This window comes from Python bivittatus, unplaced genomic scaffold, assembly GCF_059951505.1.
Source record: "Python bivittatus isolate LINGU-HERP-01145 unplaced genomic scaffold, Pbiv_v1 ctg000560_np1212, whole genome shotgun sequence".
NCBI classification, from domain to species: domain Eukaryota; kingdom Metazoa; phylum Chordata; class Lepidosauria; order Squamata; family Pythonidae; genus Python; species Python bivittatus.
In genome coordinates, this window is record NW_028277083.1 from 1,573,854 (window position 1) to 1,600,981 (window position 27,128).

General features: G+C 48.7%; 1 protein-coding gene across 1 annotated transcript in view; it reads right to left on the minus strand.

Annotated features, from left to right (window-relative positions):
- MYO15A (myosin XVA) overlaps positions 1-27,128 on the minus strand; it is a 45,878-nt gene that overhangs the window by 15,811 nt on the left and 2,939 nt on the right. The window contains exons 7-40 of the mRNA XM_088147763.1: positions 26,300-26,358; positions 26,009-26,132; positions 25,409-25,504; positions 24,785-24,916; positions 24,127-24,252; positions 23,306-23,383; positions 22,633-22,775; positions 22,074-22,119; positions 21,032-21,156; positions 20,424-20,541; positions 19,807-19,982; positions 18,545-18,629; positions 15,529-15,582; positions 14,703-14,784; positions 14,076-14,206; positions 13,192-13,287; positions 12,849-13,084; positions 11,745-11,923; positions 11,453-11,525; positions 11,002-11,190; positions 10,550-10,662; positions 9,928-10,019; positions 8,605-8,710; positions 8,047-8,144; positions 7,189-7,386; positions 5,911-5,992; positions 5,115-5,253; positions 4,750-4,858; positions 4,001-4,112; positions 3,625-3,746; positions 3,152-3,211; positions 1,986-2,061; positions 1,410-1,525; positions 591-709 (exon numbers count right to left, since the gene is read on the minus strand). Of these exons, the coding sequence (XP_088003889.1) occupies positions 591-709; positions 1,410-1,525; positions 1,986-2,061; positions 3,152-3,211; positions 3,625-3,746; positions 4,001-4,112; positions 4,750-4,858; positions 5,115-5,253; positions 5,911-5,992; positions 7,189-7,386; positions 8,047-8,144; positions 8,605-8,710; positions 9,928-10,019; positions 10,550-10,662; positions 11,002-11,190; positions 11,453-11,525; positions 11,745-11,923; positions 12,849-13,084; positions 13,192-13,287; positions 14,076-14,206; positions 14,703-14,784; positions 15,529-15,582; positions 18,545-18,629; positions 19,807-19,982; positions 20,424-20,541; positions 21,032-21,156; positions 22,074-22,119; positions 22,633-22,775; positions 23,306-23,383; positions 24,127-24,252; positions 24,785-24,916; positions 25,409-25,504; positions 26,009-26,132; positions 26,300-26,358 (3,890 nt within the window). The remainder of the gene's footprint in view (positions 1-590; positions 710-1,409; positions 1,526-1,985; positions 2,062-3,151; positions 3,212-3,624; positions 3,747-4,000; positions 4,113-4,749; positions 4,859-5,114; positions 5,254-5,910; positions 5,993-7,188; positions 7,387-8,046; positions 8,145-8,604; positions 8,711-9,927; positions 10,020-10,549; positions 10,663-11,001; positions 11,191-11,452; positions 11,526-11,744; positions 11,924-12,848; positions 13,085-13,191; positions 13,288-14,075; positions 14,207-14,702; positions 14,785-15,528; positions 15,583-18,544; positions 18,630-19,806; positions 19,983-20,423; positions 20,542-21,031; positions 21,157-22,073; positions 22,120-22,632; positions 22,776-23,305; positions 23,384-24,126; positions 24,253-24,784; positions 24,917-25,408; positions 25,505-26,008; positions 26,133-26,299; positions 26,359-27,128) is intronic.

Here is a 27,128-nt window from a genome sequence, read left to right on the forward strand (position 1 = left end):
GGCCATCCTAAGGGTGATTAAAAGGGCCACCACTTCCAGCCTCAGGTGTGAGCTGGCCAGCAGCCATCCGTGAATCCAGTTCAGCAGCTCTGCCAATTTCCTTTTATGCTTGACCTGTTACTGACCATCAGTTCGGTCAGGCTGCATTTCTAGATCATCTAATGGTCTCAGCTGCCCCAACTTGCAAAACACCTACATGAAACGGATTTCTCTACGTCCTTCCCCAAGCAATTTCCCCTGAAGTTTTTCATTTTGTTGGCATGTTCTTTTGAACAGGAGCATCCTTATGCATTTTTGACTCTTTCTCTTCTTTTTTGCTTTCAACTTTGTATGGGTAGTTGGTTAACTAAGATCCATAGAAGAATTTAGATGGGACGCCTTTCTCATCTACTCCCTCTCTGTGAGTCGAGGCAGAACTTTTGTGGAAAATGTGTAAAACCTGCTCAGACTCAAGCAATGTGAAAAGCACCAACAAAGGCTGAGAGAGAAGAAGTTCTCTGCCAGGTAAAAAAGGCCATTCCTTCCTAAATATCCATCCCCCCCGTTCAGTCTTTTCATTTTCCCTCTGGACAGGTGTGCACTGGCCTTACCTATAGCCTCGCAACACCCGGACCTGCTCCCTAGGAAGATTGGCTCCTTTGACCAGTCGCAGAAGTTTAATCCCCGTGTCGGACACCGCCAAGATTTGCACTCCGGTGCCAACGCTGCCCTGAAGGGTGAGAGAGATGGTTTTGCCAGGCTGGGCCTAGCACCTGGAGCTTCAGGGAAGCCCAGGAGGAGAGCTTTCTTCAGCTCATGAGTTCACACCATCGGAAGGAGAGCTGTTTTTAAAATTAAAATATAACAGTGGGGGATATCAATGGTTTGGAAAGCTATGGGAGGAAATCTCTGAATTTTGGAGCAAATGAAGCCGCAGCTGGCAAATGAAGTCTCCAGCTGAGGGCAGAAGGTGTAGCATGCCAATGGGCTGGGTGCTTTAGCCACCAAAGTTGCAGGAACTGGACTCAGTCTAATCCAGTGTTTCTCAACCTTGGTGGCTTTCAGATGGGTGGACTTCAACTCCCAGAATTCCCCAGCCAGCTGGCTGGGGAATTGTGGGAGTTGAGGTCCACCCATCTGAAAGCCACCAAGGTTGAGAAACACCAGTCTAATCCATAGGGCAGAGTTTGCTGTCTTCTTTCAACTTTGGCTATAGCAGCAAATACTGTGTGATGCAGACTTCAGTTTAAGTCAAGTGTAGCCATGGGGCATGGTCAAAAAAGTCACAGTGACAGCTGCAATGGTGCAACCAATGCCCATAAAAAACTGATGGAGCTTTGGCTGTACCATTGCAGAAGCCATCTTGATGTTTTGACCACAGCCGGTTTCAGTTAATCTCATGGCTGTGTGGGGTGGGGGAATCCTCTTACCGTAGCAGGAAAAAGGCGGGAGAAATATACCTCCCAATCTTCCCGGCCCATGCGGATAATTTCCTTCTTGATGCTTTCATCGGCTACCGGACTGAAGGAGTCCAGCTTGCTTTCCGCTGCGGGGAGAAACCACACTGGTGTCCTCAGAATGTCTCCGAGGGGGAAAAACTGGCACCCAACCCCTCTCTTGTCCTGATTTCTTTGAAAGATTTGTGAGTTGAAAAGCTATGATTAAAGCTACATATTGAACCAGCAGGAATAGATCCAGCTTTTGCAGAGAGAATCTCCTTCCCACAATGGCCAGCTTGGTGTTTTTGGAAATAAGAAGGACTCCCAGCAAGAAGGACAAGGACGACAATATTTTCCTCTCTTCTGGCAACCGGTGCCCAGAAGTTAGACTGCTCTTTTGCCTGGAGCTTCCAGTATGGCTGCTGGCTGATATGGACACTTATTCTCCATGAATAAGTGCAGAAAAGTGCTCCAGCCACTCGTATGTTTTACCCCTGGATGCTTTTCTAACCTAACATGATAACATCTGAAGGTCTTCCATCCTCCCTTCCTCTCAAAGAAGGTTACCGAAAAGAGCTTTCATGCGTAGCTTCTCCCCCTCCGTGATACGAATGCAGGCGTCCGACAGAGTATCATTGAAGATCTGTAAAGAGATTCACACAAGATGGGAAGGAGAGTCTTTGATAGCTCTCAAAAAGGCCTTTGATTCTCAATAGTTGTGATGGAATGGAATTATGAACGCCAGGCTCAGGGAGATAAGCATTTTCTTAGATCACCGCAGGAGTGTGGGAACTACAAGAGGATGAGACTGGCACCTCCCTGAGGAATTCACACTGTTGTGGCTGGCTGACTTGGGACCTGGGGTTTCAGTCTGGGAAGATTCTTGCTAGAGGTTGTAGCTAATAAACATAGCTGAACTGATTTTGCATTGTCTCTTGGAGTTACTTGGGCTAGGCCTGACAATAGTAGAGAATATGCATGGCTCCAAGTTGAACTGTTTCGTTCTCGGTGGTCTCTAAGCTTGGTGATTTTCTGGCAGATGGTTCATCAACAGCTAGGGAATATCCTCAGTGCGCGGAGGAGTAGAGTTTGCTGGCAGTCTAGACTGGAGTGTGGTTTAACCCCACTCCCCCATGCCTTGAGGATGTTACCTAGCCTGGTAATGAAACATTTGCAGGGGAACAACCAAGCTCGGAGAAGACCAAGAACTCAACACACTTTTACTTGTCGAAAATAGTTTCAATTGTAGCTTTATATTTGACCATAAACTGCCAGGAGACTCCGTAGTCTTGGTGGTATAGAAAGCTTAGTAAATAAACACAAACATATTAAAACTGTGATGGACTGGAATGGAGGAAGGGGGGTGAAAACGGTGCTCTCGTCTCCAGAGCAACACTCTGGAGATAAGCAGAGAAAGCTGGCGCATCCCTGAACATTCCAGAAGATAGTAGAGACTTGTGCCTGGGAACTGCTGGTCAGTCTGAGAAGATTTCTGTAAACAGGTGCTGGCAAATAAACCTTGCTGATTGAACCTGCATGGTCTCCAGGAGTTCTTTGGGCTAGGCCTGACAAAAACGTGGCAATAGCATTGCACCTCCCCAAGAGAAAAATTCAGCCTTGAAAATCCTGCCCAGGGAGGCATCTGAGGGCCCAGGGACCCTGGAACACACCTTCTCAGGTGACCAGTGTTAGAGGAGCATCAGTTGCAAAGCTACATGCCAGAGGCCACCCACCTGCCGAAAAAGGAGGTCTAGCAGAAGAGGGCTGTTGATATTCTCCTTTGGGTAAAAAACCTGCAAGGAAAGGAAAAAGGAAGATAGGACCTTCTGATTTTGGGGACTGCCAGTAAAAAAGCAGTCTGGCATCCAGTCCAGCATCTTGTTTTCAGCACGGCAGCCCACAATCGGGGCACCTCTGCAACAGCTTTCTCCAGAACGTTTGTCTGCAACTCAAAGGTAAAGTGCTACTGAATATGGAGGCCTAGCCATCAGAGCCTACTGGCCATTCATAGACCTCTCTTCCTCTTCCTCCTCCTCCTCCTGTCGCATGAGGAGTTCCGTTGTGAGATGTGTGTGGTGCCCTTTCGTTGACTGCCCTGAGTCTGTGTTGTGGGGGCTGTTTTCTAATATTTAAAGCAGCAAACGGTGCAGAAGAAATGTCTGTTTCCCTTTTCTCCCCAAAAGAGAGAGGGTCCATGAACACCTACCTCTTTCCTGAGATAGATCTTCCAAGAGACGTTGTGGTACCCATAAAACTCCTCACTGTTTCGACGGTGAAGTCTCGTCTGGACCTGCTCGCCCTCAGATGCCAACTCTCGCGAGACAGAGGCTGCCCAAGAGAAAAGTCAACTGTTCGTTCTCATCCTTCTCAAGGGCAAAAGTACCCATGTGGCAGGTGTGTCAACCTACCCCCGAAAAGCAATCGTGGTCCTCACAATATCTGTTTTCCATGGTTTTAATCATCCTACTCAGTGCAGGGGGGAAAAAACAGGAGTCTGGTGTGGCAGGGGGAGCCACACATCAAAAAATTGGTTCTCCCAGGCCAGGAATCCAACTGACAGAGAGCAGGGTGTATTTTCTTACCTGAAGAGGCATCAGGGAAAGGCTGGGCCATGGCAGGGGGCTCAGCTACCTTGGCACTAGCCACTGGCCTCACCATGGCAATGATCTCCCTTGGTGCTGTTTCTTGGACGGCCTGCAAAGAACGGATTTCACACATTACCCAAGGGGGAATCAGCACTGCCCTTTGCTGATGCTCAGCCTGGTTACCTGGTTGCATTTTTACCTTGCCTTCTTACTCAGGGCCAGCCCTAAGTTTCAGGGGTCCTTGGCCAAGATGATTTTCAAGTACCCGCCTCCATTCTAAGGGTTCCAATTTCCACACTAGCATTGCCCCTTCGTTTGCTCTTTCTCTGGCATCAGTTGGCGCAGCTACCCCAAAGGAAATGCTCCAATTTCTCCCTCTCACCACTCTTTACAGTGGCCGAAGAGGGCCAGTGAGCAAGCAGAGGCAGCAAAAAAATGAAAGGAACAGCAGGAGGCTCAGGGACCAGCTACCGAGGCTTCATCTCAGCTCTGCATTTTTGAGTTAGCAGACTTTTGGCTGCTCTCTTCTCAGCTTAAAGTTCTCTACATTTAATCCTGGTTTATGAAGTGGCTTCTTCTGGCGTGAGAATCTGGGCCGTCCTGTCTCACCCGCCTCGATTTTCCTACCAGCAGCAGAACCACCAGGTTAGCTGGGTTTCAGAAAGCACCATCTGCTCATGGACGAAGCCAGTTTTGCTGGGGAGGCTCCAACAAGTGGGTCTGCTAGGCCAGCCATCTGGCCGCACCTGAAGGGGTTGCACAGGTACTCCTGTTGGGGCCATCTGTCTCTTCAGAATCATCAAGGCTTCTTCGTGGGGATCCATTTTCTTCACAAAGACCTTCCCCCCTTCCTTTCTGAAAAGACAGGCAGAGGCAAACGGGGGTGTACAAATCCAATCAATCAATCAGCTGACAACCGTTGTGTCCTTTCCCAACAAAGCCCCGAAGTAGAACTCTAAGAAACAGAACTGATGGCCTGGAAGCATTCCCTAAGCGCTGACGTTTAGAGATACGCTGCCTCTAAACGTGGAAGGAGTGGGCATCAACCCCCTTTTCAAATGGATTGATTGGGGGGAAAGAGGCGGAAGGCTGTTGGAGGACCGGGTCTGACCTGACTGGCTCTGGAACTCGCAAAGGTCGCTGGGACTGCCTGATAATGTTCCGGATATTCTGCGTAGGCTCTGGGTTGTGCTCAGAATTCAGCTTCGAATGGCGGACGAGCTCACCAGCCTGGAACCGGGAGCCAGACCCTACGCACGGAGGAGGGAGAGAAACCAGCGTAAGTCGGTGGCCGATTCTTGGAACGAAGGTTTCGCTGGGGTTGACCAAGGGCTGCATTCACACATCGTCGGAGGACACAGAGGGTTTCAAGCTGAAAAGCTTGTGTGCCCGAGAAGCTTCAAGACCCGATCCCAGACATTGCGTCACGCCACAAACTATGTTTGCAAGCCACAACAACCGGGCTTCCACATCATGCTGGGCCCAAAGCAAACCAACTGTATTAGCTTGATAAGAGTCGATCTTCTCTAACTTGCAACAACTGACCTTATAAAAGGAGTTGCACACATTGGGTGAATCACACAACAGGCTTAATCTTAAACCCAGATGAACAAGCCACAACTGCCGGGTTCCATGACATGCTGTAGCCAAACAGATCCACCGTATGATGGCTTATCCAAAAGGCCTTGTTCTGAGATCCCTCAAAAGTTGGAGCACAACTACTCAACCCCTTTTAGCCTGCTGTGTCAATACAGCCTCTGTGCGTGTCAGCAGACGTCTGTGCCTTGCTTGTGGAATGTCTGCCACCGATGAGTGTTAATTTTCAAATGAAGCACGCAACATTGAAACTAATCTCATCTTCTGCACCATTTATTCTGCAGCTGGCAAGTCCTCTGATTCTTCCTTACCCGGTCTCTGAAAGATGGTTCTCCTCTGGACATCGTCTAAAGATGATGCAGATCCATCCACGAGCCTTCTCCCAGCTTCCCTCTGCCAAAGAGATGGTGATGGTGGTAGAATCGCTTACTCTTGGGAATCATGCTTCTGCCAGGCGCTGTGGCCCCGGGGCAGGGATCTCGGCCTGTCTCGTCCAACCCAGGGCCCCTCCCGGAACCCCAGCCCACTCTTACCAACTTGCATTCGACTAATCCGGGGAGCCAAAGAAGACCCCCCTGTAAAGCTGCTTCCCCCTCCACCCACAGTTCCCCAGACCTGGGCCATCACTCCAGGGCCGATTGGCGGATCGAAAGCCCGTCCTTGCCTGGAGGACACGCAGCGGAAAAAGATCCAGAGTGGCGGCACTTGCCTATGCCAGCCTGCAAGATGAGTGAAATGGATACAGAGGCCACTTGGGAGGCAGGTATCCAATGTCGGCCAGCCTTGGGTCAGCCCAGAAGGGCACAAAGGCACAGAGTTGGCAGAAAAGGAGAAGGGATCGGCTCGTGGACGCAGCCTCTGTGGATGCCCAGATGCCACCACAAGCCGCTCCTGGCATCCTCGCCATGGGCCCAGCTGGCAGGGGTTGTTTGGGGGCTGGCAAGTCTGATTGTGCCTCACTTCTGCCCCCCACCCCGTGAAACTGAAAAGGTGTCTGTCTGGGCTGTTTCCCTTCCCCTTAGATAGCTTTCTGACGAGCTCCTCGCCTCGTCATTCTGGAAATGGATCTGGCTTATCACCACCAAAGTCACCCTCTTGACTTTCTACATTATCCAGTGGGTCTGCCTGGGAATGAGGAGTGGAGAGGGAGAGTTTTCTAACCTGGTCTGAACCCCTGGTGGCTAGGGACTGGCTAGAATCCACACCCCACCATAGACCCCAAACCACCTCCTTTTGTGCTCAGCAGCTCTTCCTGCTTCAGCCCCTCCAGGGATGCTGCAAAAATATGTTTGTTGGACCTCCTGGGGGATCTGGCAGCGATGGGGCTTTGTGCCCCTGGAACAATTTGGGAGAGGGGCTTGTTTTTACTACAAGGTTTGCTTTTGATCACCCAAGTCACAAAGGTGGTGGTGAACTTTGGCCTGCAGGTGGAAGAGAAGCCCGTCTGATGCCTTCCCCCTATTAAGGAGAGGGTGGACCTCTTTTCTCGGGGCTCAGGGCAAAAACAGGGAAACCAGAGAGGTGGGCACGCTTTCATTTCCTCTGCAGCCTCCTCTGTTTCCTAGCATAACCATGGTTAATGGTCTCACCTGGAGAGGTAGATCTGTGGGAGAACTGGAAGCCGAGTGGCCCATCCTCTGGGTCCTGGAAGGACTTCTGCATCTGGGGGATCCGGGGTTAGCGTTCCTGAATCCACTGGGGGAGGATGCACCGGCCGCTGTGCCCCTAGCTGCCTGCTGCTGCTGCCGCCCCCAAACTGTAGAGACCAGTGGTGATGTCTGATGAACCTGCCACAGGAAGGAAGGGCTGGGGTTAGTATTAGCCATGCGCCCTTCTGGTCGTACAAACACGACGTTGCTCAAGCCATGAGAGCCTTCCCAGATGAAAAGTTGGTGATCCTGAAACAGGGGTGCAAAAAATGTAGTCTGTGGGCCTCCTACAAACCACCAACACCTCCTGTGTGGCCTCTGGAGACCCTCCAGAGTAGGGAGGGCCAAAGTATTTGCCCCGATTGAGTGAGGGAGGAAGGTTGAGAGATTTTGGGGGGCAAAATGCGTGCCTTAATATTTGCCGAGGCGAATGCACCACCGCATCCCTTCAGAACCTGAAACGCCGTCTGACATTGGCGTTCAGGCCCTGCCCGGTCTTGAAATGTAGCCTTGTCACCCTTTGCGGTGTGGGCCTTGAGCCAAGGGACACCCTTGCGCACCCTGGTCCAAAGACATTGGCTGGTGCCTGCGCTCAGGCAGGAAGCACTAAGAGTGCCTGCATCCATCTCTTGGCCGGGTGGACTGATCCCAGGAAAGAGTAGGAACCGGTCTCGTTTGGGACCAGGTTATCCTGGTTGCTCTCCTGACACGGAAAGCAGGAGGGAATTAAATCAGTACAGGATACTGTCATTCTTTTCAGAAATCCACAGCTCTCTCAGCACCACTTCGGTAAAGTACCTTTTGTTCAACCGGACAGTTCCTGCCTTCGCTAGCCAGCACTGACTCCTGCTGCTTGTTGCAAGCCAGCTGTGTCAACAGGGTCTCCTCATCCTTTCCTGTGGTGGTGATGGGGGTGATGAAAATAGCATTGCAGGAGTTAGCCAAAGGATGCCGGATGCTTGTGAAAAAGAACAGACCTTCCTGGCCAAGCCAACGCTTGGCATTCAGAAATTCATGGATTTCATCCCTAGCAGAACCACCAACCGTAAGATCTAGCCAAGGGCTTCTTGGTGGGGTGGCCCCTGGTCTTTGGAATTTCCTTCTCAGTCACTGACAGCCTTCGTACAAACCATTTCTATTCTAATCCCTGCTTGAGTTGATTTGGACCTACTATGCCTTATTTCAGCACTGGTGATGGCAATGGTAGGGTTTGGTCATGGGTATTATTGTTACTGTTGTGTTTTGCACTTCTAAATGTTCGTAAAGTGCCCTGGGAAGACTAGTACACCCTAAAAGCTTGCAGAGAAATTTTTGTTCAACAAATATACAGAATAAGGCAGCCCGGTTTGTACTCACCAGAGGTCTGGGGGACCACAGGAGTCACACCATCACCATTGTCACCTTGTCCAACGCGGCCACCCCCTTTCATCCTGCGTGAGATGGCAGCTGGCTTCTCTAGTTCCTAGGCAGGGCAGAAATCAAATCAAAGCAGCCCTACAGGCACCTCTTCCACTTCAGGACCCCCAAGGCCTGAACTGACATGGGGTGAAAAAATGCTTTGAGCTGAGCTCCTTTATATGTTCTTAACCAATCTGGTTTCCCTTCAATATGTCGGCAATGCATTTGTCTGGCTTTTCATGACTATTGCCGTGTTAATTAATAGTTTCCTTCCTGCAATTTATGAGGAAGAGAGGCTGAAGGAAAGAGCGCTGAAGGGAGACCTGATAGCTGTCTTTGAGGTCCTAAAGGGAAATTACAGGGAAGATGGTCAAGAAAGGTTTTTTTGTGGCCACAGAAATAATGGGTACAAACTGCAGCTATCTAGATTTCATTTAATTAAGAAAAACTTCCTGCTGGTAAGTTCAGTCCACCAAAGTCTGCCTACCAAAAGTGGTGGGTTCTCCATCTCCTGAGGGTTCTAGCAAGAGGCTGGAGAGCCACTTTTACGCAGGGGTGTCAAGATGGGGCCATGACTGTGTGATCAAAGTCCCACCACTTTTTTTACCTGCATCGCATTTCTTGGACTTTGGGCAATCATGGTTGCCATCTTGACTTGCAATGACCTCCCCTGTGGACACTCCTACGTTCAAGGATGGTTTAAAAGGTTTTTCTGCACACCTCAAGCAATTTGACTTGATGGTTCTTGGGCTCCCTTCTAATTCTATGATTCTATGATGTTTTCAATTAGTTCCTGTTCAGCGTGGCAGAAACATTCTGACCTTCCCTTGAATTAGTCTGCTCCTGCTCTGACGGGGCTTTCTGTGGACAAGGGGTGCATGGCCAATTTATTTTCAAGTAAGAGGATCCTGGGGAAAGGCATTCCTAGCTAAATGAATGCTAAAGAAATGCCGTGTAGTCATTAAACAACTTCATAGCTGCAGTTTTTAGTTCCATTAAGGTTTCAAGGACCCTTTCTGGGAAACAACCTGGGAATGTTAGTGTACAATAATACTTCAGTCAAGACTGGTTGTTAGAAATGACAATCCCATCTGCTTCGGATATTTTTTCCTGATTTTTCCCTTTTTGTGGGACACAATGCACGGTCCGATCTCTTTTCCAAGGTTCGGGGGGTGAACTAGCTTTTGGAAAACAGATTTCTATGGGAAATAAGATGCAAGATACTCTGGGGTGGCCTTTTTTGAATCTAGGGGGTGTGGGAGAGAAGGACGTGGGTCTTACCCCTTTCCCATAGGACAGCACAGGATCAAAGAGGCTATCCAGATAGTGATCCAGCCCTTTTTGGCTCCGGGGTTCACTGAAGGTGTCTGAATCTGTTCCCAGGTTAAAAAAAAACAAACGAACAGAAATAAGATCAATTGCAGATAGAAAATGACATTCTTGCAGTTTGGATTGTTGGTGGAAGAAGGTATTTTTAAAAACATACAGTTCCGCATCAACAGCCTAATGGGTGACACATTGCAAGAACAGTCCTTAACTGTTTTGTGTGAATGCAACCAACAGAGCAGTGAGAAATGTGCCTTCTTTAACACCGTGTTTTTCAACCTTGGCCGCTTTAAGATGGGTGGACTTCAACCCCCAGAATTCCCCAGCCTGGCTGGGGAATTCTGGGAGTTGAAGTCCACCCATCTTAAAGCGGCCAAGGTTGAAAAACACTGCTCTAATGCGAACCCCCAGACACAATAAAACAGGGAAATACATTTTTGGGGGTGCACCCCATGCAGATTTTAACAGACACGCCAGCCTTCACATCTACGTGGGCTCAGCGACACGGCCATCCCAGATCTCGCAAAGGCAGATCTCATGCTTGGGCACAAACCATAAACTACATCCTAGTCCTCACCGTGGCTGCAATATCCCTCGGAGTCTGGCAGATTGGCAGAGGCTACGGTGGGGGCCTTCATAAGCGGTGGAGGGGGAACTCTCCCATCTGAATCCAGGCCACGTTGGAATACCCTAAGAAGCCAAAGGAGGAGAGCAGCAGAAGAAAATGGAGAAAGGACCAAACCCAAGCTTTAAATGGGGGTTGTCCAGAACAGGCCTGGATCCATGATATCTTTCACTCAAGCAGGAGAAAACAATGTCACATCCAGGGTCAAGACCATAGAAGAAATTAGATTCCAAAACCATCCTGACTCCAGGACTTAGGTGGTCCCATTGCTGGGGGTAACACCACCCCACACTCTGGCTGCCTTCTTCTTCCTTGGTAAGCTGTTTAACCCCCCCTGAACCATTGAAAGCTATTGAACCCTCCCCCCCAAAACTATTTGGAGGAAGAGCCAGCAGGCTACCTACAATTTGCCATCAGCCTTTTTCTCTGGATCTTCAGAGGCAAGGATGAAATACGATTTCTGCTTGGGGAAGCCTCGGATCAGCTCCAGGTCAGAAATCAGATCCAAGACATAGTCGTGGCCAGCCAGCTCGGCCCACTGGGTGCTGTCCTTCATGGTGACAGACCAGCCTCGCCATCCATCTGTAAGACCCCTGGAAAGGAGCACTGGAGCTTAGCCCCTGTGGGTTCTCTTGGGAGGAGAGGAGGCCCACACTGGGAAGCAGGACTCTGTTTCGGGCTGGAGGTGGCTGAGACAACATCTCCAGGGAGCTTCCGAACAGCTCCTTGCCTGACTTCCAGTGCTGATGGGCAGCTTCCCCACCTGGCTTGGAGAGCTGGAAAGGGGCACTGAAATGCAGCCCACCCCCATCCCTCCTCCCACCACCTATGTCCCCCACTCCCCATCTCTTCTACCTGTATTTCAATACGCTTTCAGCAAGGCCTTCCCCTGTGGTCCAGGAATGGACAGGGCAAGAAAAATGATCTCCTGTTGAAACAAAATTCAAGTCATTTGCTCTGATGGATGCTCCTCCTGGTGCCTTATGGATCTGAACTCAGTTTCCTGCAAGTGGAAAACTAATTCCTTAGCAATACAGCTTTGGGCCTTCCTCTTCCTGCTGTGGGTCTTTCTCTAGCACGCTCCCGGCACAGCTTGGAACATCTGCCTATTGATTCCCAACCCGCCCATTTGTTTCTCTTAACTCACCATTGAAGCAGTAGACATCGAGGGCCATGTTCACACGGTCACGGCTGGCAATCCACTCCAGTAGGGTGGGTGGATAGGCTCGGGCGGCCTCTGTGCCATCCTGACCCATGGCCATTGCTTGCATGACCTTGTGTTGGCAGACAGGTTTATAGCCATCAAAGGCATAGTCGGAAACAAACCTGTGGGGGAGGGGTGCAGAGGGAGACAGTGAATAAAAGAAGATGCCAGCCATGGAGCAAGCTTGGCACTCACTCTCAGAATAGATGAGTGAGGTTCAGCTGAGCTGTGTTAATCTCTCTCCTGGCCAGGAGCTTCAGGCCAAATGGTGGAGCTCTTTTTAAAATTCTCCATGTGGCCCTAGGAGGAAGATGAAAAGCCCGGCTACCATCACCCAGTGCTCCTGCCATCTTCCACGGCCACCATCATCCCCAGCTAAGTTCTCCAGGCCAGTGGGAGAAAGGCAGGGTCAAATAATGAGGATTTGGCACCCTGAATTTTAGCAGGAAGGGAACTTGCATGGCCTTGCAACCCGCAATGGTTCATTATTGAGAGATGATATTATACAATGGTGTCCTGAATTTTGTATGTAATATTCCATGTTATATTCTTTTAAAATATTTCAGCAGGAATGAAATATTTGGCTTTGGAAATGGTTGTGCAGAGATGAGGGGGCTCGTGGTAGGGCAAAGGAGGAGCGAATGACAAATGCATGATGACAACATCTCCCAAACTCCACCATGACATGCCAGCATCAGACATTGAATCACAAGTGCATAAAGGTGGCATTGATGTGATGTCACACACTTATGTTGGCCTTTTGGTGCTGAAGCTGCTAGGGGAATGGGTGGGTTTCAGGTTTTTTGGCTACTTTGACAGTTGCTTTGTTAAACCTGCTGAACCAAATTGTTTTAAGGATTCATCTGAGCCAAAGTGAAGCAATTGTGTTCCTTTCCCACTGCCCCAGTCCCTTCAGGGAACAGGGGCTCCTTTGCTGGGGCACTTGCCACATGGAATCATGTGCTCAGACTCCTGGGTTGAAGTGGTGCTCCAGAAAGCAGCCACCCACTTTGTGTCTCCTTTGGAGGTACACCTGACCTCACTCACTTCAGCAGGTACTTATCCAGCTGAGGGGAAGGCACAAAAGCGCTGACGCACGAGGCCAACAGGAGCCACCCCCGTTCTTCATTGTGGACATTGGTGTTCCGCCACACTTGATTAGCAATCTGGGCCAGGATCTCATCCTGCAGGTTTGGCATGGAGAGCCCCTTCTGTACAATATAGTTCCCAAACAGGTTCTCCTGGATGCCATTGAGCTGGGCATCACCCATAAAGCGAAGGATCTGCCACAGAGAAAATGCAGAGAGTGACCAAAACCCCCCCCCACCCCTAACGCCATGTTGATGGCCATCCTTTGACCAGCAGGAGGAGTAAGTTCACCTTCACCTACCAGCTTGAAGAGACTAAGTGCTTCAGGGGCCAGACTCTCATCTAACTGAGTCAGGGGGGATGACAGGGTCCTTGTGAGCATCCCAAAAAATGGCTCCTGTGGGATGACAGAGAGGTGACTGTCCATTCACACAACCTTTCTGGCAAAGACAGATGGTGGAGGTCCTACCCATAGCAAGAAAGATGAAGGTTTCAAAAGTCACACAACCCCACAAATACGATTTGGGTTCAGTTCAGCGTACAATTACTTTATGGATCATCAAACAAATCAGTCCAGAGTTCTCTCTTGAGGCATAAACAACCAAGCTGAAATTATATTTTGGAGGCACTATATCAACATCCAGCTCTCTCTAGAAGATTCTGGGAAAGGTGGAAGGAAACAGAAGAAGAAGACAACCAGCAGCAAGGTGGGTGGACTCTATTACAATGCCTATGGGTGCACTGTTGGAAGACCTGAAGGACCAGGTTGGGGAGAGATCATCCTGGAGAATGTCTATATATGGTCAATAAGAGTTGACACTGACATATGGCATATAATCAATCAATCAATCAATCAATCAATCAATCAATCGTTCATTATTCTGGTGACTGAATCATACCAATTGTTAAACAAAGTAAGTATGTAAGGAAGCATGAATCTAGTCATGGTGGCTCGTAAACCAGTGTACATGGCTTAATATGTTGTGTGCTTCTAGTCAACTTTGATTTCCAAAGGGGCCTAGTGGCTTGCTGAATAAGCCATGTTTTAAACACAATCCATGGCTAAATGCAGTGTGTAAACTCAACCCAAAATGTCAGCTTTTGGTCTACCTCCCAACGATGGTGTGAGTGAAGCACCTTCACATCATACAGCCCAGCACTGGATTCCCTGCTTGTTACACTTACCTTGAAATGGAGCTGCACGTACTTGGCCATGGGGTAATTGTTGATGTCAAGAGGCAGAGTGAGCTGGAATCTGGCCTGCATCTTGGGTGGAGGGACAGGAATGACACAGTCCTCATTCACTTGCTTGTGAACTACAAGGAACAGGAAAGGAGCAGCCAGTGCAGAGGGCAAAGGAGGGGTCCCCCATCCTAACCACTTGCGTTCACTCATGAGAATGCAAGAGAACTTTGGCTGGACCAGGTCAAATGGGCAATAGGTTCTGTTTAATGCCAAATCTAGTATTTCCTTTCTGGGACCCAGAATCCAAGCGGCAGCTCCAACGAGGCACATTCTTTTTTCGCCTTTTGAAGCAGTGCCTATAGAGCACCATACCTTGCCGAGCACGCAGGTATAGTCCAACAGGAAAGGGCTACAGCCATAAGCAAACAGTTCAACATCTGGTGCCTTCTGACTGCCAAGATGTTGGTGTCCACTCATGCTTGCCACTGGTGGTACAGATGAGGAATTAACTTCCTTATTGAAAACGTCATCATAGGGGGACCTCAAAGATCTGGTTCCTAAAATCCTTGGAGATGATTAAAGGCCAGAAATTCCCTCAGAGAGGATTCCCAGTGGATCATGACCTACCAGCCACTGTGTTTAAGAGTCCAACCAGTTCGGCAGGGATTTCCAAGTGTGAGACTTTCATCACTTCTCGCTGACTCAGTTCCTAGTGGAACCCAGAGAAATGGGTCACCTCTAATTATCATAATGACGGTCTCCTTTCTAGTCCGTTACTCAAATTCATCTTGCTAGGATTACAGGGACTCCATATCTCCAGGATATGTCTGGAACTGGACACTCTGGACACCAATTTCATTTTCATTCCCTCTCTGCAGGACTCCATGGGAACTCCATGAGAGCTGTGATCATGGAACTACTATCCAAATGACACCACTTGGAATTCTTCTGTACCCACGACAGATGAACCCCTAAGAAAACCTTCTAAATTAACTGAAGCATTCCATCCCCAAACTCTTCCTGTCTTAGGATACAGCTTCCTGACAACCTGGCTTTCTCTTAAAAACACCACCACCACTAGACCTTATGGATACCAAAGAAAATCTACCTACCTTCCTACCTACCTACCTCTATCTATCAATCATCCATCTGGCAAAGTGCTTGAAGGCACTCCTTTGAAAAGCGATCAGAATTTTAAAAACCAGATTGAAACTGAAGAACAATTCCACAATTTTGCAAAGTTCCCTGCTCTTTCTCCAGCAGCTCAGCTGTGATGCGTTATGCAAAGTTGCTCCATTTGCATATGCAAGTTACCAAAGTCATTTTTTCTGCAGCGCAAGTTCTCCCTAAAAGTATTTAAACTGTGTGGGTTTGCCTTGGGAGTGTATGCAAGTTCAGGATCTTCTTCAACCTGACCACCCACCCAGGCCACCCCAAAGCCCCAGAGAATTACCTGCTCAGCCTCTCTCTTCTCCTGTTCTGCAATTTGACGCTCCTCGTCCTTCCTCTGAAAGCAGAGTGAGATTTCCACAGTCAGAGAAGCTTTGCACCCCATCAACAGAATTCTGTCTCAAAGATGATCCAGGATACTTTGCTCCAATCCTGAATCAGAAAGCCCACATATTACGACAAAAGAGAAAATGCAGCATGTTCAAAGACACCTTTGAGTGAAGGCTGACTCTTAGACATGGCATCCATGTTGTTTTCTTGGCAGCTTTAAGGAAAACTACACCGTGAACCTTAAGACATCTGCTTCAGGGCAAATGCTGTCACCGTGAAACATCCATTCCTTTCAAAAACCTGCTTCCAAGAGACCCCAAGCGGGTTTGGATCTCTGCATGCCAGAGACCAATTCCCAACATCTCCAGGTACAATGAAGATGTTCATGCACCAAACAGGAGCACTGACTTGGACTCCTGACTGTTCAGAAGGCAATCGAATATGTTATTCCAGAGCCCCTGAGGGCAGGACAGAGCAAATGGTTTTGATGGAAAAGGCCCCAACCCATTTTGGGTTACCAATAGCAGAATGGGGCAGGTGTGGAGAAGGAGGAATGACCACTGGCCCATTCTTGGGTGCGTCAATATCACGGCCATAATTTAGAGTGTTTAGACCCCTGACAGGTACACGTTTCTGTGGCTGTTGAATCTAGGACCCTCCAGACATCGGACAGGTTAGCTTCCATTGTCTTCAGGCTGGGAGACTTGGCAATAGAAGCCCATCTGATCTGGAGAATACCAGGTTGGTGAAGGCTACAAATACTGAGGTCCAAGTTGCTCTCCTCAGAGGAAAATCAAACGGAATCAAACTGCATGTCCCTCCTTGTTTAAACTGGGTGGGTCTGAGTGCTGGGAAGTCTGCAGTGGCTGGGCTGGCATTGTTGGCCTGAGAGAAGAAGGAACTTCCATATCAGTAGGCAGGAACAAGGGAGCAGAGCTTTGGCGTTTACCAAGCCAGATGCTGGCTTCCCCATCTGCTCTGTTTGGCCACTGCTCTGAGGCGTCCAGCAGCTCTTCCTGAAGAAGCCAGGGATCAAAAATGGCACCTTCCTCTCAGAAAGGAAGGGCTGATGGCATTGCAATCTTTTCCCATCTCACTGCCAAAGTCTGGGAAGTTCTCTGCGGCTCCACAAAGACCCAGGATTCCTCCCCAGGCGGACACTAAGCTTCAAAGGGTGTGTCTCTGCGAGCTATTTCCTAAGGTCTCTCTTAACAAAGAATGAGCATCGAAACTGACCTGTCAAAACTCCTGCTCCCCAACCTGCAACAATGAACGAAAGGCCTTCCGTGGCTCCTGTTCATAGAAACTCATCCTGCTCTGCACCCAACCCCAGCCCGGCTGTTACTCACTGCCTCTCTGGCCCCATCCAGCTGGAACCGGACAGTCTTCATGGTGGTGTCCGTTTGGGGCCAATGTCTGCGGAAGATGATCTTGCCAGGCAGCTGCTCAGGTTACCACTGTGGGCTGATGGACTGGGCTGAACCAGGCTTTAACCCTTCCTTTGCAGCAACTTTCTTGCCTCTGGAGAGAGCCTGCTGTGGCTTTGCAAATCAGCCCATTGCAACGGGCTCTTCCAGCACCTCTCCTCTTTGCCACATTTAAAGGGTAGCTTCCCGAACAAGGAACAGTCACTTCACGCTCCTCGTGTGCTGCTCTGCCCACGGACAGCGTGAGAGAAGCGAACTCAGCCCCAGCTTCTTTAGAGGAAGGGACGCTGAGGTCGGATTCTTCCCCAGCGGGTGGAATCTCCTACCACAAAAATCTGAGACTGAGTGGTCCAAAGAGATGCGTTCTGTATGTCTTAAGGAATCCCACTGTGGCATATGGAGCCCCCCCCCCCCCCCGGTGTCCTGGCACTTTAAAAAACTAACAGATGGATTATGGCAATGTGCTTTGGTGGACAAAGTCCTCTTCGGTGGATGCTGCATTAAATAAATACAGTTCCAATTCAAATAGGTTCTGAAAAGGGATGCACAGCTTGTCAGAGCGTGGGAAAGTGGATTCAAGTAGGTGTTCATAGATGGTGGAAGGAGGCCTCCGTATTGATGTCTGCCTGCTGTGTGTTTGTCTCCTCAACCACCCATTCCTGATCTACAGTAGTGACTATCTACTCTTAAACCAACCCTGCTACCTCTTTCCTATTTCTGCCTCAACCAGCTGTGGGCTTTACATTCCCCAGCCATTGTTTGCCCCAAGAACTGTGCAGTTTCTGAAAGTTATCACTTCCATACATTTCGGACAGCAGCCCACAAAGGAAAACTCCTTATTCAATTCTGGCCTCTCTTAATCGCATTGGGCCATCTTCCACCTTGATATGAAAGGAGCTATCGCCAAACTCCACGTTGTGAAGAAGACTCCCTTCTGGGCATTGTACAGTATGTCATGCTGCCAGGCATCTGATACAAGCTACATTGGTGTCATGAATGCCATCATGTTGTGGTGCAAATGGTATGATTACATCGACAATATTGTGACATGCATGTCTTCACTTCCCCCCTGCTACTGACATCCTTTTAATACCCACATTGAATCTCTCCATCCTCATTGTATGACGGCCATGAGAGGGACCCACCTTTCTTTCTTCCCTGGCTCAGCACAAGGGTGGGGCAGGACTATAGCAAGCTTTCAGAATCTCCTGCCAGACAGACTTTGCAATTATTCATCTGGGGACACCTGGATATCTTTGTGAATCAAGGTGGCTTCAAACAATTCAGTTGACCGTCTGACCTTGACTCTACACATTTCTCAACAATAGCTGGTTGGGTGGGGACTCCTATGATTGCTTTATCTGCTAGACACCAGCCACCTTTTATCTCAGTTACCTCCATCCATCAGGATGATGGGACTTGTAGTCCACCATACAGAGAATTCACCAAGGCAATTTATTATGTGGTGCCTGATACAAAATTCCTCTCTCCCAAACCCTCTTCCTGCATCCCCGATTTGCAGTCAGATCACCAGGGACTCACCTTGAGGTATCTCCTGCGGTTCATATAGATGCGTACCAGGCATCTGAATTTGATGAGCGTCTGACGCAGCCTCCAATATTTTTGCCTGCAGGACGGGAAACCCCCGGGATGGAGGTGGGAAAGATCACCCCAAGTCTCAACAACATTTTCTCCTACCCAGGGTAAAAAATCAAAACAAAACACAGTAATGGACAGACAGACCAGACCAAGGATGGCAAGCATCTTCATCAGAGGGAGAAGGTGGGCCAGTTGGAGTAACATTTGCCCACCTGACCTCTTGCAGATGTTTTGGAGATTCATCATGTAACCCCAGCCAGCAAGGCTACTGGGATCCTGGTTGGCAATTGTGGGAGGGGCACTCCAGCATGTTCGGAGAATACCAGCTTGGGGAAGTCCACAAAATTCCTACTAAGTTAAGAAAGTCCACTTGAGTGGCCCTTGAATCTGTCACTCAGAGGAACCTACCTCACAAGGTTGTTAAGAAGCTAAAGTGAGGGAATAAAAAGGGCATTCTCCTTTAGATGAACGTGAGTGAAATGGATGGATGAATCTGTTCAGAACTGAGCTGGGAATTCATTTTGGACTGCTTCTAACAGTTTTCTGAGATCCCTAGTAATTAACCCCAAAGAAGGGAGGGACTCAGAAGATGATATAAGTGTTTTTCAGAGAATATTTGGTGACTGGGGATAGAATTAGACTTTATTCTGAATTGTTGAAACAGAATGTTAATGCTGAAAAAGAGCCAGTCTTCCAGCCTCCAGCCTACCCCTTGCTCAGTACAAGATGCAGCTTCTTATCCCCAAGAAGTCACCATCTTGTTTCTGCTTGGACAGAGAAAGGAGAGACCACCGTTTTCAGAAGCAGCTTGTTCTGCTGTGCGTTAACTCATAACAACTTTTCCTAAAGTTCAGCTGAAATCTGTCTCTTTATCTGAGTTCTAGCCTTACTTTCTGGAGGAAAAGAGAAGAAATCTTCTCCCTTCAAATACTAGAAGCTATCTTATAAAATACTCAGGGCTGCAACTTGCTTCTACTGTCCCGTTTGTTCTCTCTTCTTCCTCCTTGTAAGATCTAGCCCCATGTAGGAGATGACATCTTTATGAGAGCGACTCTGCTCCAAAGCTTGTCACAAGACAGGAACGAGGGAACACAACATACAGGGATGACAGGTTGGGCCAGGCGTGACAAAGGCCACATCTAAGCCCTTCTGCCTGCTCACATGCCCACAAGACGATCTCTTTCAAGGAGAGTCAAACTCAGCACCTGACAAGATAACCCCGTGCCCGGGCTTGGAAGAGGATAATCTTGCAGCGTAAGGCGTAGAAGCGTTTCTTGATCAAGAAGCCACGGATGTAACGTTGCAGGGTCACCACCGCCATGTGAACGATCTGTTCCCGCTTGGCCTCCAGTTGCTGGTAGACGCTTTCCTTCATGAAGAGCTAAAGGAGGAAGAGGAAGGAGGGGTGAGGAGAAGCAGAAACCCAAGGTTCAATGGTCCATCATCGTCATTTGTCGATGGCACGGGTATTATAACTTTTTTGCCTAGGCACTTGGCATTGTTGGCGTTTTGTAACGAGCTAAATGGCAGGATGCACAATGAGGAAAAGACAGGAAGGGGAGGGAAAAGCAAAATAAGACCATTCAGGTAACGGCGCCTTGTTCCTGTTGTTACATGACCATTTCACAGTGACCAGGTGGAACAGCGGGTGACGGAGAAAACCTGGCGTAGGAGAACCTAAATAGCAGCCAGAGACCATGAGCAGATTCGGCTGAGAAGGATCCATCAAGCCCTTCACTAAAGACCAGGCTGTGCAGCGTCCATCTACTATTTGCTCTATAACTTCTTGTAATTAAACTACCATCAAAAATGGTGGTTTTACCTTGGTAGTGCCAATGCAGTACATCTCTGGGGTGACCGGGCACAGCTTCTTCAGCACCCCCGCAGAGTTCCACCCATCCGGGATGATGTCAGTACGAATATTGACGAGGCAGCGGTACCTGAGGAGACATAGACTGGGCTGGGATGTTGTGCTAAGCTGTCATATGGTGGACTTTTTTTTGCCGTGCTGCGATGGTGGCATGGCACCTCAGCCACTGTCTATGGTTTAGTCAGGTGGCAACTGTAGTTCAAATGCTCAAAGTTTCCAAAAACGTTCCTTGTGGAAAGGAAAGCGGCAGAACAATGGAATGGAGTTCCTACAATCGAATGAAATGAGTGTCCTACGCAGAACCAGCCATGATGCAAATCATGTCTCAGAGGGATGTGTGAACCCCTCAGTTAGAAGCTGAAGGTGGAACTGGGCTTCTGCCAGAGATCCGACATAACAAAAGGCAGAACAAGGTCAAATAAAGCAAAATAGTCCGCAAGGATTTGAAGGATTTGAAGGTGGGTTCCTCAGCTCTGCTCCTCGGCTCTGGGGGTGCGGGAGCTCTGTATCTGAGGCCTGGAATAGCTTTGATCTAAGGGTGTCAGAGGGCTTGTCTGTACCTGTCAATGAAGATTTGGAAGGGGATGCGGACAGGAAAGCCCTCTTTGCGGATTCGGATGGTCTCCAGGATCCCCGAGGATCGTAGCTGGTGGCTGACTGTATCGGCCTCAAACAGTCCTGGCTCCTGGATGTGAGATGGAGGAGGAGGAGAAGGAAGAAACAAGGGTGTTTGCTAGAATGGCAAACAAAATGAATGCCAAGGTACATTCACCCAACACATTAACCTTAACCCATCTTCGGGGCTCACACAATACACTGAGCCCAACACTAACTAAATGAGCTAGCTCATGGAAAACTAACCATGGTGAACCCTAAGTTTTTTGCAGCATGCAAGTGCAGATGCTGAACTCCCACTAACCTGGGTAACTGTGTTGCTGCAACACAGGTTTGGTGGGAACTGTAATTCAAGACATCTGAAAAGGCCCAGCCTGGGAAAAGTTGTTCCAAGCATCTTCCACTTTCTGGAGTCAATTTCATAACGCTTACTACCATAGGTGTCTGACGCAAGCCACGATGGCATCATATGCATCACGTTGTCATTGCAAAAATCATGCAAATTATTTAAGTGGCATCCTCTGGGCGATGTCACGATAGACATGATGTCCCTGGCCTCCCAATACCCAGGCCCACCGACGATGCAAAGGACATCCGTTAAGTAAGTTGGATTTAACAGCCGCTGCGACTTAACAGAGACCCCTTCCTTCGAAATGGTGCTTTAAATTGAGGCTTAGTGTGATCGTTTTCAGCACACACCCACTTGATTTCCCCTGCTTAGACCGCGTGCAGCTCCCTCATCAGCCAATAAAACTGAAAGCACGGTCCTGCAATTTTACCACATGGCAATCTACTTGTGGCTGCGTCCCCGAAAGAGCAGCCAAGGACAGAGGGCAGCCAGGATGTGTGAGTTCAGATGCAATCGGGGGACAGGATGGAGCACGGCGCATGCTCTGTGAGAGGGGCAGTCTTCACAGTTCAGGATATGAACTGACTGATCTGGGAAAGGTGGAGCAGGGGAGAGACAGGCTGGAGAGCCACACGTACCTTCTTACTGTTGGGCTTGATGCAGCGGACAAAGAAAGGGTTACACCTGCAGAGAGAGAAAGATAAATTCCTGAGGTCAATTTCTTTGAGGATAAAGGGGAACCCCTTGAAAAAGAAAACAGAGGGGCCTGAGTTTTCTATCGGGAAAGCAAGTGAAATTTTAAAATGCTTAGCACTAGCTCATCTTTAGGATATTTCCACTGGTTCCTCCCAATCTGCCCGTTCCAGATTTCCACATCTAGGTCCTCCTTCTGCAGCCGCAGAGAACAGTTTTGCTGTGTTTCTGCATTTGAAAGGCTTAAACAGAGCAATCGCCTCTCTCCCCTTAACTTTATCTTCTCTGGGCTTTGAGTTCATTTCGGCTAATGAGCTGGTCCGTTCTTGGCAGTGGGATGGATTTCAGCCTGTGCTCCTCCAAGGGCTCCTCCGGGATGAAATCCTGTTCTGGCCCTCAGAGGACCCTTAGCTAGACTTTGCAGCGGCCCAGGCCGTGACGTGTGTGGTTCAAGTCCAAGTTGCGTATCCTAATTGACCAAAGGCTGGCGTCTGTTCTACGTACCTCTCCATCTTCTCCACGAGGTCCAGAAGCGACTGCTGGAACTTTGCAGCCACAGTTTGGGGCTTATACTTCCGTCTGCTGGTGCTGCTTTTCCCCATCATGGTCTTCTGCTGAGCGTGACTGAAAAAAAGGCTGGCCACCATCTGAGCCAAGCGCAGAGCAGACAGGGAGGAAGAAATGGCTCAACCACACGCTTATTCACTCATGCCTACTGGGATCTCAGCCTCTTCCAAAAACCTTGGGACACCATACAGTATAGGTGGATTTCCCTCTTCCCCCATTTATTTTATTCTCCAGGGATTTGGGGAGGTGGGCTAAGCTGGGAGAGAAGGATTAAACCAAGATCCTTTAGTAATCTAGAAGGAATTTGCTAGAGAACTTCAGCTGCTGGACAAATCAGAATTGCCATCATCTTTATCATATTTAGGCAAACCATGATTAATAATAGTGGTGGGTTTATTGCTCTCCAATTATTTCTATTTTATGTTAGACTATAAGCTGCCTTGTGTGTCCTATAACCCCCCCCCCATACCTTTACTGTATCTCTTTATTTCTCACTCTACTCCCTCTGAATCCTTATCCCTTTTCCAAATACTGCAACTAAAATTCTTTTGCAAACTTTTAAGCCTCTGGAAGAATCAGGGCCAACTGAGAGGTCAGCCCAGGCACCTACTTTGATTTTACTGTTGACAAAAAGATCCAGAACATCCTGGCGAACTTGATCATAGTTTTTATCCAAGAATTTATGTACCTAGGAGGAAGTAAAGAGAGAAAATGCATTCTGTACCATGTGCTGAAATGAGTAGAGGTGCACCTCCAAGGAACAAAATGGCGCAGTCCCTTGCTGCGGTCATTACAGCGATGGGGTAAGAGGCTGTGGTGTTCCGGATCAGGATCAAGTGAGCGTGGCAATCAATGGTTCAGCTTGCATGTGGCAGTGGGCAGTCTTCTCCAACAGGAGCCACCCCCAGGCGTAGATTTCAACTCCCAGAATTCCCCAACAAGCAGGGCCATGGCCGAGAATTCTAGGAGCTTAAGTCTAATTCTCTGGGTGGTGCCCTGATTGAGGAAGGCTGAACAAACCATGGTTCATTTCTCAACTTGATGCTGTCCATGAATGTTGGCTTCCAGCTCCATTTTCCTCAGGCAGCTATGATGGAACACATTATGCAGGATGAGAGTTCAACCCAGATGGCTCAACACAGAAAGTTGAGTGCTCAGCCTCTCAGCTTGTAATGCAAACAGCTGATGGCACCAGAACTGGTTGCTGGGATCCCACAAATCAAGATTCCCCCCCTTCCTGGCCTCTTGATGGTGCAGATATGTTGTTGTGCCCTTTTTAAGCTTCTCCTTCTCCTTCTCCTTCTCCTTCTCCTTCTCCTTCTCCTTCTCCTTCTCCTTCTCCTTCTCCTTCTCCTTCTCCTTCTCCTTCTCCTTCTCCTTCTCCTTCTCCTTCTCCTTCTCCTTCTCCTTCTTCCCTGACTTCAGTCTCACCTGGTAGGTTACTTTGCCTGCATAGTGCTTGATAGAGAATTCCGGCAGTGGCATTTTTGGCTTGGAATACAGGGGGTTGGAGCTGTGATGATAGTGGCATTTCTGAAGGAATGTATGGTCAGTGGCCTAGAAAGATGGAGGAATAATCAAGTCACCCCCAACAATTCAGACTTACCTTCACTATAGACTCCTTTTAAAATCTATGGTTTCCATCCCTCAAGCAAGAGGGACAACCTTTGAAAGCGTAAAAAAATAAGAGCTGGCCACTCTTGATTGGGGTGTCCTCTAACCAAGTCACCCAGAGAGGCATCAGGCAGACTCCTTTAAAGGCAAGCTGTATCTTGCTGTGTTTTTGTGTTCAGAAGCCTTGAATGATCTAACTACTAAGACACAGAGATACAGAAGAACAGCTAATGTCATGCCCAGAACACAGTCAGCTGACTTGTCTCCAGGTTCAGAAAGAACATGCTTCTTGTAAGGAGAAGACTTCTCTCCTGCCCAGGACTTATGACTAGGTTTTGGGACACAGAGACTATTTAAGGGATTTCTGAGTAAAGTTCATCTGAGCCTGGGCAGAAGGCTTTACATAGGCAGGAAACATTTCTTCTCATTAATTCCTGAAGTCTGCCTTGTACCAACCCAGTGGAGGCCACCTCACCTGGGGGAAACTGCTTTGGTCATTCAGGATCTTCAAAACCCCGTGAGGCCTTTGGGAAATCAGCTCAATGCACGGCTGGTTGTCAGTGAAGGCAATCTCCCTCCATTCAATCTGCTCACGGATATATTCCTCCTGAACACAACACAAGAGGAGTGAGGCTCATGCTCTCCTTAAGAGCAGCAGCAGATGCACCATTGAAAAAATGGCGGCCGCCCTTTTGCTAGCCACCTTCATGAAAAGGGAGAGCAAGGAACGGCTTTAATCAGAGCATGGGTCCAGCTAGCCCAGTCTGGTTTACCCTCTAAGGCAGAATCTTTTCCCAGAAGAGTTTTTCCTGAAGTGCTAGGAGCTTCGGGGACGGACTTGTCCCTTCAGCACGCAAAGTAACCTGCAAAGTCTTGGGTTACCTCTTGACCATGAACAGGGAAGATACTGTTTTCCACACTATTTGCATGCTGCCGTGTGGAACATTTTCAAAGGGGGCCACCTGGCTTCTCACACACAGCAGAAAGCCGCAAAGTAAAATGCCAGCTCCATTTTAGATTCCTCTGCACCCGCTGGTGGTGGGTCTGGTTCAGCCACCGCCTTTAAAATCTCAAGGGCTTTGGGTCCTCCTGGTCTTACCTGTTCTTCCTTAAAGACGATCTTGTTAAAGAAGTATTGGAGATATTCATTGGCGTAATTAATACACAGCTGCTCAAAACTGTTGAAACCGAGATCCTTTTGGAAAAGCGGGGAGGGAGGGAGGGAGGGAGAAAAGGGAATTCAGAAGCTCCATTCATCCAACGTGGATTGTTTTGACTGTTTTTAGAATTCTGTTGCATGCTTTTTATTCAGTCCTATAAACCCTCAGGAGTCAGTCCTTCGACAGCCATATATCGAACAGACAAATCAACCTACCAACCAATGTGCTTAATCAGACCAGATATTAGCTGCAAGGAATCACCAACAGAAATTGACCGGCACCCAAGCAGAATTGTTGACTTTCATTACCAAGCTGGAATGACCTAAGAAAAGGCCCAAAACTTGCAAAAGAATGGCTCAGGATGACAATCCATAAGTTTTCTAGAAATCCACCTTGAGGGCTTGCCGGCACAAGACACCTAACGCCTAAGTGGAAGCTGCGGAAAGACCTCGTGGCTGCTTTCTCCTCCTCTCCCTTTGCTTGTTGTGCACGTCAGAGCACCCCAAGGCACATCCTTAGCTTAACTCTCCCTTCCTCACCTCAAAGCCGTAGATATCCAAGATGGCAATCGATAGGGTGTTTTGCTTGGGGTACATTTGCTTGTTGATCCTGTCCATGAGCCAGCTGAAGAGCAGCGAGTAAAGGATCTTGGCAATGGCATCTCTGAAAAGAGGAAGGTAAATCAAGGGAAGGCCATCCACAAGGCAGAGTATCAGGACAGGGAGAACACATGCAGGCGGCTGATGTTGGTTTAAGGATGGGGGTCTTCATCTGAGGGCACCAAGCTGAGCAGCGTAGCTCCCTTTATCCTTCCACCATCCTCTCTTTACCTGGCATCCACAGCGCTTTCTATGGTGAGTGGCGTGAAAATCTTCTCCCTCATTGTTTCCTGTCAAGAAAGCAAAGAAAGAACCAAGATGGCTGCCTTCTCTTCCCTGCCCCCACCAGCCTCCCTAAACCATTGTCCACAGTGGTACCATTGGATGGGGCTTGCGGAGTTTCCCTATTGTAGAATAGTTAAAGATGGTATTTTCATAGCTGTCTAAAGAGGGGACATTTAGTTCAGAATATCTAAGTGCACTCTTATTCTGCTTATAAGAGGCCCGTGATTGTGAGTTACAAAAGTTGGAAATGGGAACTGGAGCTTTGGGGTGGACAAAAAAATGGCCCCTGGCTAATTATGGGACCTTCCAAACTTCTCTGTGTGCTCCAAATGTGTAACCAGAAGTCAGGGGTTGTGGTAGCCAGAGTCTCAATGCACGGATGGATCTACTTTCCTTGGTAAGACCTGATGAGTCCTGCTTAATAGACTCCAGTCTTCCCGGCTGACTCAACAATGCTGTGGACCATCTCAAGGCTTGTTCCAACCCCATGTTCTGACTCCACTCCCCTAACTAAGACTGGTCCATTCCAGCATGCTGTTTCCAGATGTTCTCTGCATTTTGACCCATTAGTGCTGTGGGGCTCAAACAAGGAGGGAACTGCTAGCAAGGATCACCACCACATCCCTAGAGCCCTTCTTCTAAAGCCCCAGACTCCCTACCTTGAGTTCTTACTCCTATCATCCTTAAGCACCCGCTGGGTTGGGGATAATGGGGCCTGCATGCTGATAATCCTGTTCCTGCTCTTTGCCATGCCCTAATTCTCTCCATGAGTTCA